Source organism: Girardinichthys multiradiatus, chromosome 9 (assembly GCF_021462225.1).
Source record: "Girardinichthys multiradiatus isolate DD_20200921_A chromosome 9, DD_fGirMul_XY1, whole genome shotgun sequence".
Classification (NCBI taxonomy): Eukaryota; Metazoa; Chordata; class Actinopteri; order Cyprinodontiformes; family Goodeidae; genus Girardinichthys; species Girardinichthys multiradiatus.
The window spans coordinates 26374350-26393155 of record NC_061802.1 but is presented as its reverse complement, the minus strand read 5'-3'; the positions used below and the strand labels follow the sequence as shown (position 1 = coordinate 26393155).

General features: G+C 38.4%; 1 protein-coding gene across 1 annotated transcript in view; it reads right to left on the bottom strand.

Annotated features, from left to right (window-relative positions):
* si:dkey-21p1.3 (collagen alpha-1(I) chain) overlaps positions 1-16934 on the bottom strand; it is a 42472-nt gene extending 25538 nt beyond the window's left edge. The window contains exons 1-20 of the mRNA XM_047374972.1: positions 16809-16934; positions 15023-16219; positions 9028-9081; positions 8415-8534; positions 6375-6413; positions 5263-5316; positions 5101-5154; positions 4095-4202; positions 2640-2693; positions 2372-2425; positions 2249-2293; positions 2083-2136; positions 1852-1896; positions 1712-1765; positions 1582-1626; positions 1432-1485; positions 498-542; positions 353-417; positions 240-276; positions 30-83 (exon numbers count right to left, since the gene is read on the bottom strand). Coding sequence (XP_047230928.1) covers positions 30-83; positions 240-276; positions 353-417; positions 498-542; positions 1432-1485; positions 1582-1626; positions 1712-1765; positions 1852-1896; positions 2083-2136; positions 2249-2293; positions 2372-2425; positions 2640-2693; positions 4095-4202; positions 5101-5154; positions 5263-5316; positions 6375-6413; positions 8415-8534; positions 9028-9081; positions 15023-16219; positions 16809-16853 — 2277 coding nt within the window. The 5' untranslated portion in view covers positions 16854-16934. The remainder of the gene's footprint in view (positions 1-29; positions 84-239; positions 277-352; positions 418-497; positions 543-1431; positions 1486-1581; positions 1627-1711; positions 1766-1851; positions 1897-2082; positions 2137-2248; positions 2294-2371; positions 2426-2639; positions 2694-4094; positions 4203-5100; positions 5155-5262; positions 5317-6374; positions 6414-8414; positions 8535-9027; positions 9082-15022; positions 16220-16808) is intronic.
* Between the last annotated feature and the right edge of the window lie 1872 nt (positions 16935-18806).

Here is an 18806-nt window from a genome sequence, read left to right as displayed (position 1 = left end):
AGCCGACCAGCTAAAAGGATCAAACTTACAAGGTCTCCCTTAAACCCTATGTTTCCTTTCTCACCTTTTCTGGCTTTGGCACCCTGATTTAAATAGAAACAAACAGAAAACTCAAATTTGAGCTTTTTAGTTACAAACATGGATTGTTGCTGTTTCACAGGATGTAACTGAACATGCATGGTGGAACCATATTAGCTACACTGAAAATGAAATGGCTTTATGTAACCTTACAGGATCACCTGAGGGTCCTGGGTTTCCTGATTTTCCACTGGGCCCCTAAAAGGAAAGTTAGAGAATATTTTGGCAAGTTCATGAGTAATCTAAGCATATTTTCTCTTCTAAACTTTGTCACAGATGTCCTACATTTAGTCCAGGAGGTCCAGGTTCACCAATTTCACCCTCATCTCCTTGATCTCCCTGGTGAATGATAAAAAGTCAAAGTGTAATTCAATTTCATATTTCATTTTGTTTCCATCCTTTAACATAAACATACTCACAGGATCACCTTTAGGTCCTGGAGGTCCAATTAGTCCAGGGTTTCCCTTCGAGGGAAAAAACAGAGGTTACCTTATTTTTATTATTATTATTATTATTATTATCATTGAACTTGCACACTTTTCATTCACAGATATTGCTGATAAAGGTCTGAAAATGTATATTCTCTTATTGGAGTAGCATCTCCTCACACTACAAACCTTTCAGAAATTCTGAGTGCAGTGAATCAGTTGGGATAAAAATAACTGCTTGTCAAAATCAATGGTGCTATGCTCATTGGCACTTCTGCTGTCAATACTTTGTACATTTCCCTTTTGTCTATAGGACGACACTCAATCGCTAATAGGATTTCACAAGGTTGGTGCATACAGAAGGAGGGATCTTTAACAATCTCTGTAAATCATCCATAGTGCTGAGTCCTTGCTCAGCAGCCTTAGTGATGGAGTTTACCCCACCACCCTGCTCACCGAAGTGGTGGTGAGATAAATCTAGACATCCATCCAGAATGATGGCTAAGAGAAACGGGCCTTTGGGTAACCTCACATTAATGCAAGAAGTCATGACCTGATAGTTAAAAGCTTCTCAACAGTCTGGCCAACCTAAAAAAGTATAAATAAATTTAAAAAAAAGCTTTGGTTTCATGTATTTTGTAGGGGTTGTTAGGAATGCCCTAAAGTGGGTTGACTGGTCATTTTGTAATGATTTCCTAATGTGAGTTTTTCCCCTACTGAATAAAAGTACTAAAATTTAAATTACATTGCATGTTTTTTGTTTGCAATGTGAGGTTATGCTACTGCAATAAAAGGTGAAAGGCTTTTCACCCATTTTCACCAAGGGTGCCAATAATGGTGAAGGGTCAATAATACTGTTTTTAATCATCCCTACAAATATTTTACCAAGAGATGGACCCAAATTGAATGTTTTGACAAAATGTACCTGAGGGCCCTGCACGCCAGGAAACCCCAATGCTCCATCTGGACCACGCTCTCCCTGAATAAAACAACTGTCTTTAATGGTTGAAATTTCTTCAAACTTAACATGTTTCAGTCTATGTTGTGAATGGTATACATGTTAATGTCCTGCCACCTGTTGTCCAGCTGCTCCTCTGGAGCCCATTTGTCCTTGATGACCCTGGAAGCATAAACAGTTCTTCAGTTATTGTCTTTATTTTTCATATTTAACATCACCTGCTTTAAACTTTTTTTTTTTTACTTACCGGAGGCCCCTTGACCCCAATGAGTCCTACTACCCCCCTGGGGCCCATTTCCCCCTGATGAGATAAAATACTGATTTAATAAATTATACTAATTTTGCAAAGCCAGATGATGAATGGTCTGTGATGTTGTGAAGACTTACAGGTGGACCTGGAGGACCACTAAAGCCTTGAGCTCCGATTTCTCCCTAAAAGGCATTAGTGAATGTAATCTAGGTATTAAATTTACAAGTGGTTGGATTTTAAGAAGGCATCGCATCCTGTGACAGTTTTCGAAACACTAAAACATTCACTTTAACTGAGTTACTAGTTACATACTAGTACGTTTTTAGGTCGTACTGTGCTGGTACTGTCTCTTTAAATCTGAGACTAACCAGAGATCCTGAAGGTCCTGGGAAACCACGAGGACCCCTGGCACCAGACAGGCCCTGCACATTGTACAAAAGATATTGTATTTACAGTCCGATTATCTTCTTATGCAAAGCCAAATGCAATGAAAAAGACAGTCGTTTGTTTTTCAAGCTTAAAATCTACACTTACAATATAGCCAGGAATCCCATCAAACCCCCGGGCTCCTTTATTTCCCTGATTACAACAAAGAAGACATACAAATGAGATAAAACATCCACTTTGGTGAGGTGATGAGTGGCTGTCCAGTCTGACCTTTTCTCCTTTTCTTCCTATTTGTCCCAGAGATCCAGCTTCTCCCTGATAACCCTAAAGGAAGAGAAAACTGTGTTAAAATGTAAAGAAGCATTATATATATATATGTAAAGGAAGGATAATTCATTGATGTGAAACAACCACATATTTATCTCTAAAAAGTATGAGGTAGGTAGAGAGAACTCAATATTAATATTACTCCTTTGTGTCAGAAAGATGTTTTTTGACATTTAATCTCTGTGAGACATGAAGTTCACTGTAATCTTACCCACTCACCCAGCTCCCCTTTGCTGCCTTTCTCTCCTCTGTAACCTTTTGGACCCTTTATGAAAAAACATACAAAACAATGAAAGTCATAAATAATCAAACACAGCTTTGATTATTTATGACTCGGTAGCTCAGTGACATCCAATGTGGTACTGTGATAGGATGCCATCTGTGCAACAAGTCCATTTGTGAAATTTCCTCATTCCTAAATGTTCCACTGTCAACTGTCAGTGGTATTACAGGAAAGTGGAATAACAGCAACGAAGTGGATTGGCCATGTAAACTAACAGAGTGGGGGAGCGGGTGCTGACGTGCATAGATCGTAGAGGTCATCGACTTTCTGCAGTCAATCACTAGAGTTCTCCAAACTTTATGTAGCCTTCAGATTAGCTCAAGAACAGTGCACATAGAGCTTCATGGGATGGGTTTCCGTGGCTGAGCAGCAGCATCCAGCCATACATCACCAAGTGCAATGCAAAGCATTGAATGCAGTGGTGTAAAGCATGCCACCACTGGACTCTAGAGCAGTGGAGGCGTGTTATCTGGAGTGATAAATAGCGCTTTTTCATCAGGCAATCTAATGGACGAGTCTGGGTTTGGCAATTGCCAGGAGAACGCTACTTGTCTCACTATATTGTGCCAAGTGTAAAGTTTGGTGGAAGGGGCATTATGCTGTGGTTTTTTTTTTTTTCAGGCCCCTTAGTTCCAGTGAAAGAAATTCAGCAGACCAAGAGATTTTGGACAATTCCATGTTCTAAACTTTGTGGGAACAGTTTGGAAATGGCCCCTTCCTCTTCCAACATGACAGTGGACCAGTGTACAAAGCAAGGTCCATAAAGACATGGATGAGAGAGCTTGGTATGGATGAGCTTGACTGGTCTGCACAGAGTCCTGATCTCAACCAGATAAAACACCTTTGGGATGAATCAGAGCGAATACTTTTGACAATATAGTGTACATGATTTAAAACTTTTTGAGTTTTTGCATAGATGGAACAGACTTGTAGAGGTTCATATATTTCTTCCTGATGAAATGATCTTCCTGATTTCTTTAGATTTTTCCATAATGTCACAAAAGAAAGCATTGTGTTTGAGGTGTTGCCTTAAAAAACATCTACAGGTGTGCCTCCATTTAACTTAAATGTTGTGAATCAGTAGATCACAAAAGTCATGACATCATCTTCTGGGCATTTCTAATTATTCTGCCATTTAGCAAATACAAATAATTTTGGCAAATCCTAATCAACCTGAATCAGGAAATATTTTGTCTGATTTAATATCAGACAGTGAGGAAAAAATGTTTATTGGTTTTTTTTATACTGTGCACGTAACACAAATAATTGTGTCAATATTTTATTTCAACAGAACTTTTCCAATGTTTCAAAGTATGTTTCTGCTAGAAAAAGGAAAACACTTTTAGTTAAATTTAGCAACATTGTGTTTGTGCGGATCATTACCTGTTCTCCAGGTAAGCCTGTAGGGCCTGATTCAGCATCTCGTCCTGGGGTGCCTTCTTCTCCAGGTTGACCTTGTGGCCCTGGCATACCTTGTGGTCCAGGTCTGCCCTGTAGTAACAAAATGTTCATCATTCATCTTTGTGAAACAATGCCTGCAACACCCCTCTGCGTGTTATTAGTGAACTAATTCACATTTTCCAAACCACTTAAGCCATTGAAAGAGCCATACATCTTTACATTTCTTATTTACCACCAGAGGACACAATATTAAAGTGAATACTATTCATAATATGCAGACATTGACTTTTTCTTTTGTTTTTGGTCAGTTGTGCTTAAAAACGTTACATGGTCTTCTCCCTTTTTCAACAAATGTACAACTTCAGAGACAAAGTTTAAGGTCTTTTTATATGCATATTACTCTCCTCTACTGTCAATAAATTGGCCTGAGTCAGAAGTCAGCAACATTTGCGGTCCTATAAGGCATTTTTGCTCCTATTAAATAAAATGTATGCACAACCGCAAAAATTAGCTGAGTTAAGATAAGTTACTAAGTTTTATTAATACATACTGTGTAATGTTGTTGTTATTGTTTGGTGAAATTAAAGAACCACAATTAACTTCATTTCTATTTTTTAGCACCTTTGACCACAAAAAATATATACATTTTAGAGCATATTTAAAGAAGGTATCTCAATTCAAAACTTTAAAGCTCATTATTTGCAGCAAAATATCGGAAAAGGGACAGAACAAGAAAATAATATCTCCTAAAGTGTAATTACATGGGGGGGTTTTTATGGTTAATATATAAAAACTGTCAAAGCTATAATTATCTGTTGCCTTTGTATGTAAAATCATGGCTCTTTCTATATAATATTTGATCAAAATTATTCAGAACTACTGTGAAAGGGCTAAAGAGCCACATGTGACTCTGAAGTTGCAGGCTGCAGATCCCTGGTCTGAACTAAAGCATCAGTCTCCAATAAAGAATTAAACCACAGGCACTCACAATTGTCCCTAGAACTCCTTTTGGTCCTTGCTTTCCTGTAACACCAGGTGGCCCCTAAGAAAAATAAAGCTTGCATTTGAAGTTTATTTATAATCCTAATATGATTTTATTGGGAAAAACAGTTATATAATCAGGACTAATTTAATTCAATTGTTTCCCTACAACTGGTCCATCATCTCCAGGAAGTCCAGGCGGGCCTGGAGTTCCTTTACGTTTCTGCAAAGAAAAAGAAAACAAAAAAATCATAAAGATAACATTTCTTTTGATTTAAATCAATATTTTAGATATGGTCAAATCTGAATGAACAGTGTGAGCCAAGATCAAGCTCAGAAAATTACACATTCCTGAAAAGGAAGATAATAATCCTCAAAGATGTTGCACTAAAAGTTGCTGCTTTAGAGGAAATACTAAAAAACAAAAAATGATTTTGTTCTTTATGACATGACCAAACAACTAGGGTCCTTTTGAGTTTTACAGTTAGATGTAGGAAACATTTTGCTGGAGCGATTTTAGGCAAGACAGTACAATACTGCATCCTAACAAGTACACATTTCATTTATGGAGTTGTTCTCATTTGAGATAGCAGCGTGGAATAAACAATAAATCCAGAAACTTAAGGTGATTTAAGGAGACAGAGCAATGGCAAAAGTTTTAATCTGAAATACTACCTCACCAATCAGCTCAGTCAGTAGCAGAGCTGCTGTTGGAGTAACTGATGGTAGAAACAAAAATATAAATAACTACAACAAAAAAGGAAACATTGCAGGAACGCCAGCAAACCAAGAAAGTCAAAAAGCTTTAATGATTAAAATGTGACCTGATTTAAAGTTTAGGTTTAGGGTAAACAGTTGGATGATTTCACTGTTTGTGAATTGACCATATCACATATGGGTTTATGCGTCTAAAAATATGGTATGTTGCTTTAAATCTGTTCCATTCAGTTATTGTACAGAGACAGTCATAGCGTCCAGCTTAGTCTGTAGTAAGTTTACAAATTAGTGCTTGTTGATTTCTTCTTCTCTTTCTGGATTAGGATTTTTTCTATGTGAAATCACAACACTTTGTCCTCTTCTACTTTAAATGAATGTTTGACTATTAACAAGACTTCTCACCATCTCACATTACTGCAGCAGCAGTGTCTTCTAATTCCTTACCAGGGTTCAGACAGTTCCCATTAAAACCATCTCTGTCCTCCCATACTTGTATACTACACAGATATAAGTAGCAATAAAAATTTAATTTAAATTCATCCTAGTGACAAAACAGTTACCTACCGGCCAAGAAGATACCAGCTTTTTGTAGATTTTCTTTTTCTGCAAGGAAATTTGAAAACTTGGTTTCAAAATTATGTAGTTCTTTTATTTGTAATGTGTTTGAAGACATGCAGGGGAGGACTTTAAGGACCATTCATGATAGCAACAGAACCTTTACAGTGCTTTTACCCCTCCACAGATTTCTTCTGTTCTTTGCTTTACTTGTTACACTGCAGTGTTTTAGATTATCAAACTAACATAACATCAGTTTTTAAATGAGGATTTCATTTAATAAGGGGAAAAGCTTTTCAAACCAACCTGGTCCAAAAAGACCAGTAGAAAAAAGAAGGAAATAAATAAAAACTGTCATTCAACATGAAGTAGGCTAAAAGTGTCAAGATCCACAGCTATTTCAGTCCCCAGTCTGTAGAGCTCCTCCACCGGCCTCCTGCACTTCCTAGAGATGATCTCACCCACCTGAACTCTGTGCCTCATGAACTTTGTTTGTTACTTCTGTTTTCTTGCCCTCCTTCCGAGGCCCCCTCCATCAGCCAGGTTCAGCTTTTCGAGATGGCACCGATGTGTTGCTGCCTATGAATTGCTTATTTGGGTTGCTTTTGCTAAATTCTTATTATTTTAATGCAGGCTAGTTTAATTTACTTTTATTATTGGTTTATTTTTATATCATGTGACTGGTGTTACATTTATTCTTTGTACAGCTCTTTGGTCCTGTGGGTGTTTAAAGTGCTCTATAAATAAAGTTGGTATGGTATGATTCGGGTTGTTTTTTCGTTCACTGATTAATTATTGGGTGTCTAGAATTTGCCCTTTGGGGATGGGGTATGCTTTCATGATCCACAGGTATTTGTGTTTTGGTCCCCACTCGTGTTTGTATTTAGTTTCTCCTGTGCCTGTTATGTATTTATTTTTTTATTTTTGTGGCACCTGTGGCCTTTAATTTTGTAAGTTGAATGTCAGGAAAAGAGGTGTAGAGAAAAAGGGGAAGACATGCAGCAAAGGTCAACCAGTCGGGACTCGAACCCATGATGGCTGCGTCAATTTAACTTTCCTGTTTGCTGATATCCTGTTGTCGCTTGGGTCCTAAAAAATCTCCAAACATGACAAAAATATATCAAAAAAGCAACAGATCATGTCCTCAGTTAAAGAAATTTAAGAACAGATTTTGAGACTCAGGCAGAGTGAGAACCAGTTTCTACTCGTGGAAAAAACAAGAAACAGAGATGAATCTTCCCAGGAGTGGAGAGCCTACCAAAATTATTCCAGGAGAGCATCAACAACTAATCTAGCAGGTCACAGAAAAGCCCCAGAAAACATCTGAAGCACTGCAGGCCACATTTGTCTGTTGCAGCATCAGTGTTTATGATTCAATAATATGAAAGAGACAATGTGAAAACCACTGCAGACCAAAAAAAACAAAAAGGCATTTTTGTTTTTTGGTTGTTATATTTGTCAAAAATATCTTGATGATGCTTTGCTGATGTAGTGTGTCAAGTTAGGATAAGCTACAAGAATTCATTCATTTACTTTGTGACTGTAGACTGAGGTCTTTCACCATTTCATGAATGATACAGAAGACAGGAGATAGAAAATATTCTTCCAGATATCCAACAACAGAACCAAAGAGCACCAAAAGAATGCATCCTATGGCAATGAAATGAATGAAAAGAGAATCACCAACAGCATTTAAAAGATTCACCCAGCAAATATGCACAAACATCATGAAATTCTGTAGAGGTTAATTAATGCATTTATTTAAAGAGAAATAAACTACACAGACAAGAGCCACCAAGCACCACCAAACAACTGCACTTATGTGATTTAAGCAGAACTCTTTGTTGTTATCTCATCTCTATAAGTTGTTTTTCAGTAATCAGAATCAGAAAACCTTTATTTGTCCCACACTGGGGACAGTAGTTTCCACTGACCTTATCACGCTCAGCTATATATATGAATCTTTCCTAGTTTAGGCCATTTTGTTGCCTGTTCTTTGGATTTTTGGGGTTTCACTACTTCTGGTGAAGATCCACAGAGGACACTTACCTTGAAAGCCTCCCACTCTTCTTCTGAGGTTTTGACCACAACAATGGCAGGCATCCCAGGTGGACCAATGGGGCCTCTGTATCCTGTCTGCCCGGTCCTGCCCATGACGCCTTGGTAGCCCTTAGAAGCCAGGAAACATGTTTCTTTGATGAAGAAAACGTGTCTAATTTTAGATAATCTTGTCATCAGATTAGCCTCTATTTAATAAAAACCCACAGCAGGAGTTTTAGGAGATCAAAGATTGTTATGTAAATTTAAACTTAAAATTTCTAAAGATACTAGATAGATAGATAGATAGATAGATAGATAGATAGATAGATAGATAGATAGATAGATAGATAGATAGATAGATAGATAGATAGATAGATAGATAGATAGATAGATAGATAGATAGATAGATAGATAGATAGATAGATAGATAGATAGATAGATAGATAGATAGACAGCTTTATTTGTCCCTGTAGGAAAATTGGTTAGATTGGTAATTTCAGATGTTGAATCAGTATTGTTGTTTTTCTAAAGAATTGGTGGAGCATTAAACCTGGCATTAGGTTAAAATAAAATACATTAATGTTAATATCAACAGACTAATTGTTTAAAATTAGAACATTACTTTGTCTCCTTTAGGTCCTGGTGGTCCTGGTAGTCCTGGTGGACCATGCTGTCCCTAAAGAAAGAATAAATTACAAAGGTTAGTCTTAGCTTGCAAGAACTTTACTACTAAATTTGCACCTGTAACCTGGAAAAACAGAAAAATCTCAACCCTATGTGATTATTATTCTATTATACTATAGCTTTTCAAGTTTCGGTCTTTTGCTTTATTTATATTTTTAATTTACATGATAACTTAAAATATGTTAATATTTTTTGAATATAATAAATAGTTGTACATAATAATTTAGTTTTTTATTTGTATTTCCGCATATTCAATGTTTATTCCAACATCAACAACAGGGGGAAAAAAAAATATCATATACATATTAAAATTTATTTAAAAAGAAGGTCAAACTTTTCCAGACTGCCTGTCCTGCTTTGGGAGATCTGGTTCAGTTCAGAAACAAGCTTTGCATCCTCCTCTCCTGCTCACAGGCAGACATCCCATCCTGTCCAGTAACACCTCACATTTTTTATCTTCCACCTCAGCCCTAGACTCTTCTGCTTCTACATGTTTGCCATCAACCATATCAGAAGATGCTGATGCTTCCTTTGCTTCCCCCTTCCACCTGTGTGTCTCAAGAAGTCAAGTGAAGATGCAACTGGAGAGACTGAATCAGAATAAGGCTGCAGGTCCAGATCATGTCAGCCCTAGAGTCCTGAAGGCCTGTGCAGAGCAGCTCTGTGGGATTCTGCAGCACCTCTTCAACCTTAGCCTGGCCCAGAAGAAGGTTCCGGTGTTGTGGAAGACCTCCTGTCTTGTTCCGGTACCAAAGAAAATTCACCCATCAGTCCTCAATGACTATAGACCTGTTGCCCTGACATCTCACATCATGAAGGTCCTAGAGAGACTCCTGTTGGCCCACCTGAGTAAGCAAACAGTAAACCATCAGGACCCCCTTCAGTTTGCTTATCGCTGTGGAGTTGGAGTTGAAGATGCCATCATACACCTGCTTCAACAAACCCACTGTCATCTGGACAAAGCCAGCAGCACTGTGAGGATCATGTTCTTTGATTTCTCCAGTGCATTTAATACAATCCAACCTGATTTACTTTGTCAGAAACTCCAGAAGATTCAGGTGGAGGCCTCAACAATCTCCTGGATCAAAGACTACCTGACAAACAGACCACAGTTTGTGAGACTGAAGGGTTGTGAGTCTAACCAGGTAGTCAGCAGCACAGGAGCACCACAGGGGACTGTACTCTCACCATTTCTTTTCACTCTGTACACCTCAGACGTCCAGTACAAGACAGACTCCTGTCATCTGCAGAAATACGTGGATGATTCTGCAGTCGTGGGTTGGATCAGAGATGGACAAGAAGCTGAGTACAGGAAGGTGGTGGACCGCTTTGTGGCACGGTGTGGAAACAATCATCTCATTTTGAACGTGACTAAAACAAAGGAGATGATTGTAGATTTTAAGAGAAACAGGAATAAGTCAAAAACTATTTCCATCATGGGAGAAGAAGTGGAGGTGGTGGAGGAGTATAAATACCTCGGTGTTCACCTGGACAACAAACTAGAGTGGAGATGCAACTGTGAAGCCATCTACAACTGCAGACTGTACTTCTTGAGGAAGCTTAGGTCCTTTGGTGTTTGCAGCAAGATGCTGCATATCTTCTATAAGTCTGTTGTGGAAAGTGTGATCTCTTCTGCCATCATCTGCTGGGGAAGCAGCATCAGAACCAGGGACTTAAAAAAGCTCAACAAGCTGATAAAGAAGGCTGGTTCTGTTCTTGGGACTCCTCTGGAACCTCTGGAGATCATTGTGCAAAGAAGGATTCTTCGTAAAATGAAGAACATTATGGAGAACCCTGAGCATCCTCTTCATGAGACTGTCCTACAACAACAGAGTGCTTCAGTCAGAGGCTTCTTCAGATCTGCTGTAAGACGGAGCGCTACAGGAGATCCTTCCTGCCCACAGCCATCAGCATCTACAACGGCTCTTTGAGGAAACCTTCATAATATGAGCTATAACAACATTTAATTTCCCTTTGGGATTAATAAAGTATTTTTGAATTGAATTGAATTGAATAATGGATGACAGAATCACCTGCAGTACAAGAGATCGACCACATGAGGGAGACAAAGCTTTTGAATTAACAAGGAAAACCTGCCTTTAATTGACACAATGTTGTCTTTGGAAGAAATACAGGTCCTTCTCAAAATATTAGCATATTGTGATAAAGTTCATTATTTTCCATAATGTCATGATGAAAATTTAACATTCATATAATTTAGGTTCCTTGCACACTAACTGAAATATTTCAGGTCTTTTATTGTCTTAATACGGATGATTTTGGCATACAGCTCATGAAAACCCCAAATTCCTATCTCACAAAATTAGCATATCATTAAAAGGGTCTCTAAACGAGCTATGAACCTAATCATCTGAATCAACGAGTTAACTCTAAACACCTGCAAAAGATTCCTGAGGCCTTTAAAACTCCCAGCCTGGTTCATCACTCAAAACCCCAATCATGGGTAAGACTGCCGACCTGACTGCTGTCCAGAAGGCCACTATTGACACCCTCAAGCAAGAGGGTAAGACACAGAAAGAAATTTCTGAACAAATAGGCTGTTCCCAGAGTGCTGTATCAAGGCACCTCAGTGGGAAGTCTGTGGGAAGGAAAAAGTGTGGCAGAAAACGCTGCACAACGAGAAGAGGTGACCAGACCCTGAGGAAGATTGTGGAGAAGGGCCGATTCCAGACCTTGGGGGACCTGCGGAAGCAGTGGACTGAGTCTGGAGTAGAAACATCCAGAGCCACCGTGCACAGGCGTGTGCAGGAAATGGGCTACAGGTGCCGCATTCCCCAGGTCAAGCCACTTTTGAACCAGAAACAGCAGCAGAAGCACCAGACCTGGGCTACAGAGAAGCAGCACTGGACTGTTGCTCAGTGGTCCAAAGTACTTTTTTCGGATGAAAGCAAATTCTGCATGTCATTCGGAAATCAAGGTCCAGAGTGTGGAGGAAGACTGGGGAGAAGGAAATGCCAAAATGCCAGAAGTCCAGTGACAAGTACCCACAGTCAGTGATGGTCTGGGGTGCCGTGTCAGCTGCTGGTGTTGGTCCACTGTGTTTTATCAAGGGCAGGGTCAATGCAGCTAGCTATCAGGAGATTTTGGAGCACTTCATGCTTCCATCTGCTGAAAAGCTTTATGGAGATGAAGATTTCATTTTTCAGCACGACCTGGCACCTGCTCACAGTGCCAAAACCACTGGTAAATGGTTTACTGACCATGGTATCACTGTGCTCAATTGGCCTGCCAACTCTCCTGACCTGAACCCCATAGAGAATCTGTGGGATATTGTGAAGAGAACGTTGAGAGACTCAAGACCCAACACTCTGGATGAGCTAAAGGCCGCTATCGAAGCATCCTGGGCCTCCATAAGACCTCAGCAGTGCCACAGGCTGATTGCCTCCATGCCACGCCGCATTGAAGCAGTCATTTCTGCAAAAGGATTCCCGACCAAGTATTGAGTGCATAACTGTACATGATTATTTGAAGGTTGACGTTTTTTGTATTAAAAACACTTTTCTTTTATTTGTCGGATGAAATATGCTAATTTTGTGAGATAGGAATTTTGGGTTTTCATGAGCTGTATGCCAAAATCATCTGTATTAAGACAATAAAAGACCTGAAATATTTCAGTTAGTGTGCAATGAATCTAAAATATATGAATGTTAAATTTTCATCATGACATTATGGAAAATAATAAACTTTATCACAATACAGCGTCTTTATCCCAGCCCTATATTAGTTTTTGTTTTTTTAAGATGTTTTGATGGAAATTTTCAGTAATAATATAAATCAAAAATCAAAAAATGTAAATGAATTCGCTGCGCAATTTGTTTTAAATAGTCAAGTTTAAAACAAATTCAGTTTCAACATTTGGATCGTCAACAAGTTAGGAGGAGTAGCCGCCATTTATTAATAAAATATAGGGCTTCTAAATTTGAATATGTTTTCTCACTTGGCTAAAACTTGTACCTGTTTCAAATATTTCAAAAGAGATTTGACTCTGATAGCTCTGCTGAAATAGTTTTTTAAATTAATACATTTTATTTTGGTGTATTATTGTTCATACTTTTTATTGGTAAATAAAATGTATCTTTTTATTGTTTCTAATTATTTCTTCTGACTCATTTTGTGTACACTAAATATTGATATTTTGGGTGGAGGCCTTACATAAACTATCTGTAATGTGCCACTGCTTATTGTATTTTGTTCATTTTTGTGAATTCTGAACTTAATTGAACCTAAAGAAACTTAACTAAAATAAAAACTGAACTAACATGATATTATTTTAATTAATTTTGGATTAGAAAAGTGGATGGTATTTGTTTGGTGCTGTGCTAAACCAAATCAGAACTTATTTCACAGACCCAGACCTCTTTGTGTCATTTGGTAATTCTTAATCATGTCAAACAAAGATCAGATTTGGGGTTCCTTAAGGCTCGATTCTTTTTTAACATCTGCATGATCCCTTGCCTCAAATTGTGGAGTATTACAAGATCTCTTACACTATCTATATCTTACTTCAGCTTAATGTAAAAATGAAAGAATTCATTGTTTTTGCGCCCAATAAGGCAGTTTAGCACTTTGTCATGATTCGCCTGTCCAGAATCAGAACAGTCCTTAAATTACCGCAATGGCTGTCCTGTTAATCGTCTGTAGAGCACAGAATGGACTTTGGCCTACATGCATCTCAGGTATTTACTATGTAGGTCAGAAGCTTGTTCTCTCAGTGTTCCCACGACAAGAACTAAACAAGGGGAGGCAGCATGTTGTTTCTCTGCTCCTCAGCTCTGAAACAAACTCCGTCCAAACCTGAGATGTTCAACAACTGTTGGCTCATTTAAATCAGGACTGAACACATTTCCGTTTACCACAGCTCACCCATAAAGGTCAAAAATAACTTTACCAGTTAATTTCTGTCATGTATTAGTTATTTACACTATATTGCCAAAAGCATGGGTCTGTCTACTTTTCCATGTAGATGAATTTTGATGACATTCTATTCTTAATCTATAAAGTCCAATTGGTTGATGGACCGACCGTTGCCAGCAGTAGCAACTTTAACTCCTCTGTAAACATCTTCCACAAGGTTTAGGAATGTGTTCATAGTTAGAAAATCAGAATTGCAGTCTCTGCTTTAGTTCATTCCAAAGGTGTTCAAGAAGGTTGAGGTCAGGACTCTGTGCAGACCAGTCAAGTTTCTCCGTATCAGAAATTATGCACCTGCGGCCATGGAAGTGACTGGAACACATATAATTACTTGATTTGGTGATGTGACCAAGTACTTTTGGCAATATAGTCTATTTGTTTAAAATGTGGATTTTTATGGTTTTCTTTTTATTGATGATTGATTTTTATTATTCTTTTGGTCAGTCAGTCATTTTCTATCACTTATTCCATAGTGGGTCACAGGGGAGCTGGTGCCTACCTCCAGCAGTCTATGGGTAAGAGGCAGGGCACACCTTGGACAGGTCGCCAGTCCATCGCAGGGCAACACACAAACAACCAAGCACACACTCATTCATACACCTAAGGGCAATTTAGAGTTACCAATTAACCTAACAGGCATGTCTTTGGACAGTGGGAGGAAGCCAGAGTACCCGGTGAAAACCCACACATGCACGGGGAGAACATGCAAACTCCATGCAGAAAGACCCCAGGCCAGGAATCAAACCCAGGACCTTCTTGGTGCAAGGCAACAGTGCTACCAACTGCGCCACCGTGTAGCCTTATTATTTTTTTTATTTTGATTCTCTTATTTCAGTTCCTTTTTATTCTGCCTGTACACCAGTTTGAACTCAAAACTGAACTGAACTTAACCAAACTTTTCACTACACTATTAATATTTAATGTAACTAAATAAGTACAGTGCAGCTTTTTTTTTTAACGAACATTTTCTTTGAAAATGTAGTTGAAATGTAAAGTCTTACCCTTTGTCCTCTGATTCCTGGTCTGGGTTTTGCCTGAAGGCGTCTGTTTGTGAATTCTGATGCCTGATTGGCGGCTTCAACAGCGTGTTGTGGAGTTTCAGTCTGGGATTGGATGATGCCGCCTCCAGTGTTAAACATTAAATCAGATAAGGACTGATTGTAGGGCTCTACATCATCATCACCAGAGATTGTAACTTCCATTTCTGGAAATTTTAAACTTCCGTCCTTCCTCTTTAAATCCGCCTCACCATGATCTGTATCTGGACCACCCTGTTCTCCTGCAGGTGGAAGCAGAGTTGCTTGCACTTTAAGTGAAACAGTATCCAGCTTTTTTTCTAGTTTAAAGTTTTTCCTCATCTCACTGGCCAAAATATTATCTGACTCGGCGTCAAAGTCACTGCAGTTAAGCTCTGTTCCTTTTCGTATTCTGCTAGTAATAAGAGTCAGGTTTGAGGCTGGATCTTTCTGGGGAGCACATAGTTCCTCAGATCCTGCTTTTTCTTCTTGTTTCTGCTCTTGTTTAGCTTTGAAGTCTTCTGGGGAGGAGGTCGTTCCTGTAAAAAGTGGAGATGTGATGACTGATGGTGGTGCTTCTCCTTCACCCTCAGATGATGGGAGAGAATTGGAGACAAGATACCCTGATTTAGAGCTGGAAACAGAAATATGAGTGGAAGTGGGATCAACATGTGGTCTTTTAGAAAAAACTTCTTTAATGATTGTTTGTGTGGGAGTCTCAGATTGAATGCTAGGGCCTGAGAGAGTCGTCTCGACACTGTCTGCGTCAGATACAAGACCACTTTTGAAGCTACCATCAACTGCATGGAGATCATACTGAAGCTTTCCTGGAGTAGGACTCCTTGTCATAACTCCATCTTCAGAGCTCCATGGACTCCTCTGGTTCCATAATATGTCAGATTTAAAAAGCTGATCCTCAGTCACAGGGTGAGGATGTGGCTCAGGAACTCTCCTTTCATTATCTTCATCACTTTCAATGTTTGGCTTGTCTTTGTCTCTGCTGGTAGAGCTTGTAGACAGTGTTTCCACAACCTTTGTGTGTCCATCATATGTTTGTGGAGCAGGGGAAGTACTGCTCACAGGTTCTATTCTTGGGGTCCGCTCAGGGTAACCACCATGCTTTTCTGGGCTTGATGAAGATTTAAATCCAGCCTCAGGGGTTATTCCGTAAGAAGATCCAACCTGTTTGGGATGTTTTCAACATGAAGAAATTCAGATTTTACTGGTCATTTTATGGGGAACTGTAATCAAAGCAATAAAGAAATTATTCAAAACAGCTGCAGGCAGAAATGACTATAATAGGTCAGAATTGTAAAGTCACAATCTGTTAATTCTGGTGTAAATTATTTGCTTCACAAATTTAAATGTGTCCAAAGAAAATATATCTGATAGGATTGCACAAAGGCACTCTTATGACTGAAAACTGAATTGAAGTTTTCACAATCAGTGAATATTTGGTGAGCCATGTCATCTGCTGGTTTTCTGAAGTCTAAAGTCAGTGCAGCCATCTACCAGGACATTTTACATCACTTCATGGTTCCTTCTACTGACAAGTGACGGAAAATGCTAAATAGTCAAATTGAACATTTAAAGCTGAATTTACAGAGATCTGAATTTTTTTTAAATTTCATATGAGGAAAGTATTTTTGTCCACAGGTTTAACATCTAAAACTGAATTGGTCACTTTTTCTAATAATAAACCTGTCAGTAGTTTAAACCAGACTGAATAAAAGCTATAAATAACATTTGAAATATAAACAATAAGACTTACATAATTTAGAAGCAATAGCAGCACTGAAACTTGAGCAGCTGACATGACTTCTGGTGCAGGTGAATTCTGGTCTCCTCTCTTTGAGCTGTTTGTGTCCGAATATCAGAGCTCCAACCTGCCTTACACACCACTACAACTGCACTTTCTGCAGTCTGACCACAGAGTTACAGCTCAAAGCAACCATGAAAAACTTAGCAAACCAAGGGAAAGATGCAGACAGACACATATTGACATGGACACGTTTCCATCTCGTCATTTTAGCATCGCCATGCCAGATGGGCGGGTGTCCAGCAGTTTATTCTTCAACAAATCAGCAAGTGGCTCACGCCTGAGAGTGTGAGCAACACTTGTGTGAGCATGCTGATAAACAGAAGGTGTGAATCATTTTCTGTTTATTCAGCACAGATTATTGGATTTGAGCAGACGATCAGATGGGGTGTGAAAAAACAACTGCTTCTTATGTAGGTGTGGATATGAATGAGCAAGAGAAATGAAGTTTCAATAGCTGAAGTGTTGAAGGGCGCCTCTGTTGAAGATTTGAATTAACTCAGACATGAAATCAAAGATCTACCTGACATATAACAGGAATTTATTATAAAATGATTTTCATAAATCAATCTAATTTGCACCCCAATTCTCAATACCTTATTTTCTTGTTTTTTTGTCGGAAGAGAGAAGTGGAGTCCTGAGGCCCAGGTGAGGAATGTCACATGAAGATCAGAAGAGCAATAGGCGACTACATAAAGAGGGGTTTGTAGGGTGGGGCTGGAGCTTACCGGAAAGGATGTGTGAGAGAAACTGGCTCCTCCCAGCAGGATCAGACTCAAAGGCTTGACCTGAGATCTCAGAGATGTCATCAGAGGGGCAGGTATGGTGGGGTCGCTTAGACATCAACAGAGAAGAACATTTAGTTGGAGGGTTTTATATATAAAAAAGAAAAGGAACAACAAAAATACTGTTTACAGTTTATCGAACATTCTGCTTATTATGCACAAAAGGTAAACACAGGTGTCCTTGGAAATAAATTCAAATGAAAGAGTTCTGATGATAGCTTTTGTGAAATGGCAGAAATAATCAAGACATCGCACTGTTTTTTTTTATTGAATTAAAGAATGTAAGTATTAACCGCCCTGTGGACTAATTTAAAATCAAAACAGGGATGTCAAAAACTATGCTTGTTCTTATTTATCACCAATGTAGATAAGATCAGGAAGACATATGTTTGCCGCATGCTGCAGGAACAACAACCCTACCTTCTTGCCAAGGCTCAACCCACAAGCTTTTACACCTCATATGGAAACATCATGTAAATGTTACTGCTGTAGAGAATGATGATACATAAACAAAGGAGCATTAAATGTAGCATGTACTGCTAAGGATATTAATTATGTTTGTGCATAAAAAAATCTTATTCTCAGGAATAAAATTATTAAAATTATTTTTGCTATCGGTCTCAAATTGATCAATAATTAAAATAAAAGGTGAATTCCATTATGCTTTAAATTCATATTTTATAGAAATGAGTCAGTTAAGCATATTGTGAAACTATAGTTAAAGTAATCACAATATTGATTATAATATTATACTGGAGGTAGTTACTTACAGAATTGATAATTAAGTAATCACATTAAAATATTTTCATGATTACTGGGGTGAGTCAACAAAACAAAACATAGACTGACATGAAATCTAATTATTTTAAGGCCAATTCTGAATAGAATTGAAGATGAATGCCCAGAGTATCATTAGCTGATTTAAGTTTATCACAAATTGTATCAGTGTCTCTCTCTATAACTTAAATGCAAATGTTTTCATGCATATTTGGATTCTAAATGCATTTTTTATATTTAAAACAAACGTTTGGAGTGAGAAAAAACAAAAGAAACAAACTCCCAGCGGGCCACCTGTCATCCATTGGCTTCGGCTACCTCTGAACCACCATGACAGAACCGATAAGTGTCTTACTTTGGTCTGAACTCAAATCATCATCAATTAGTC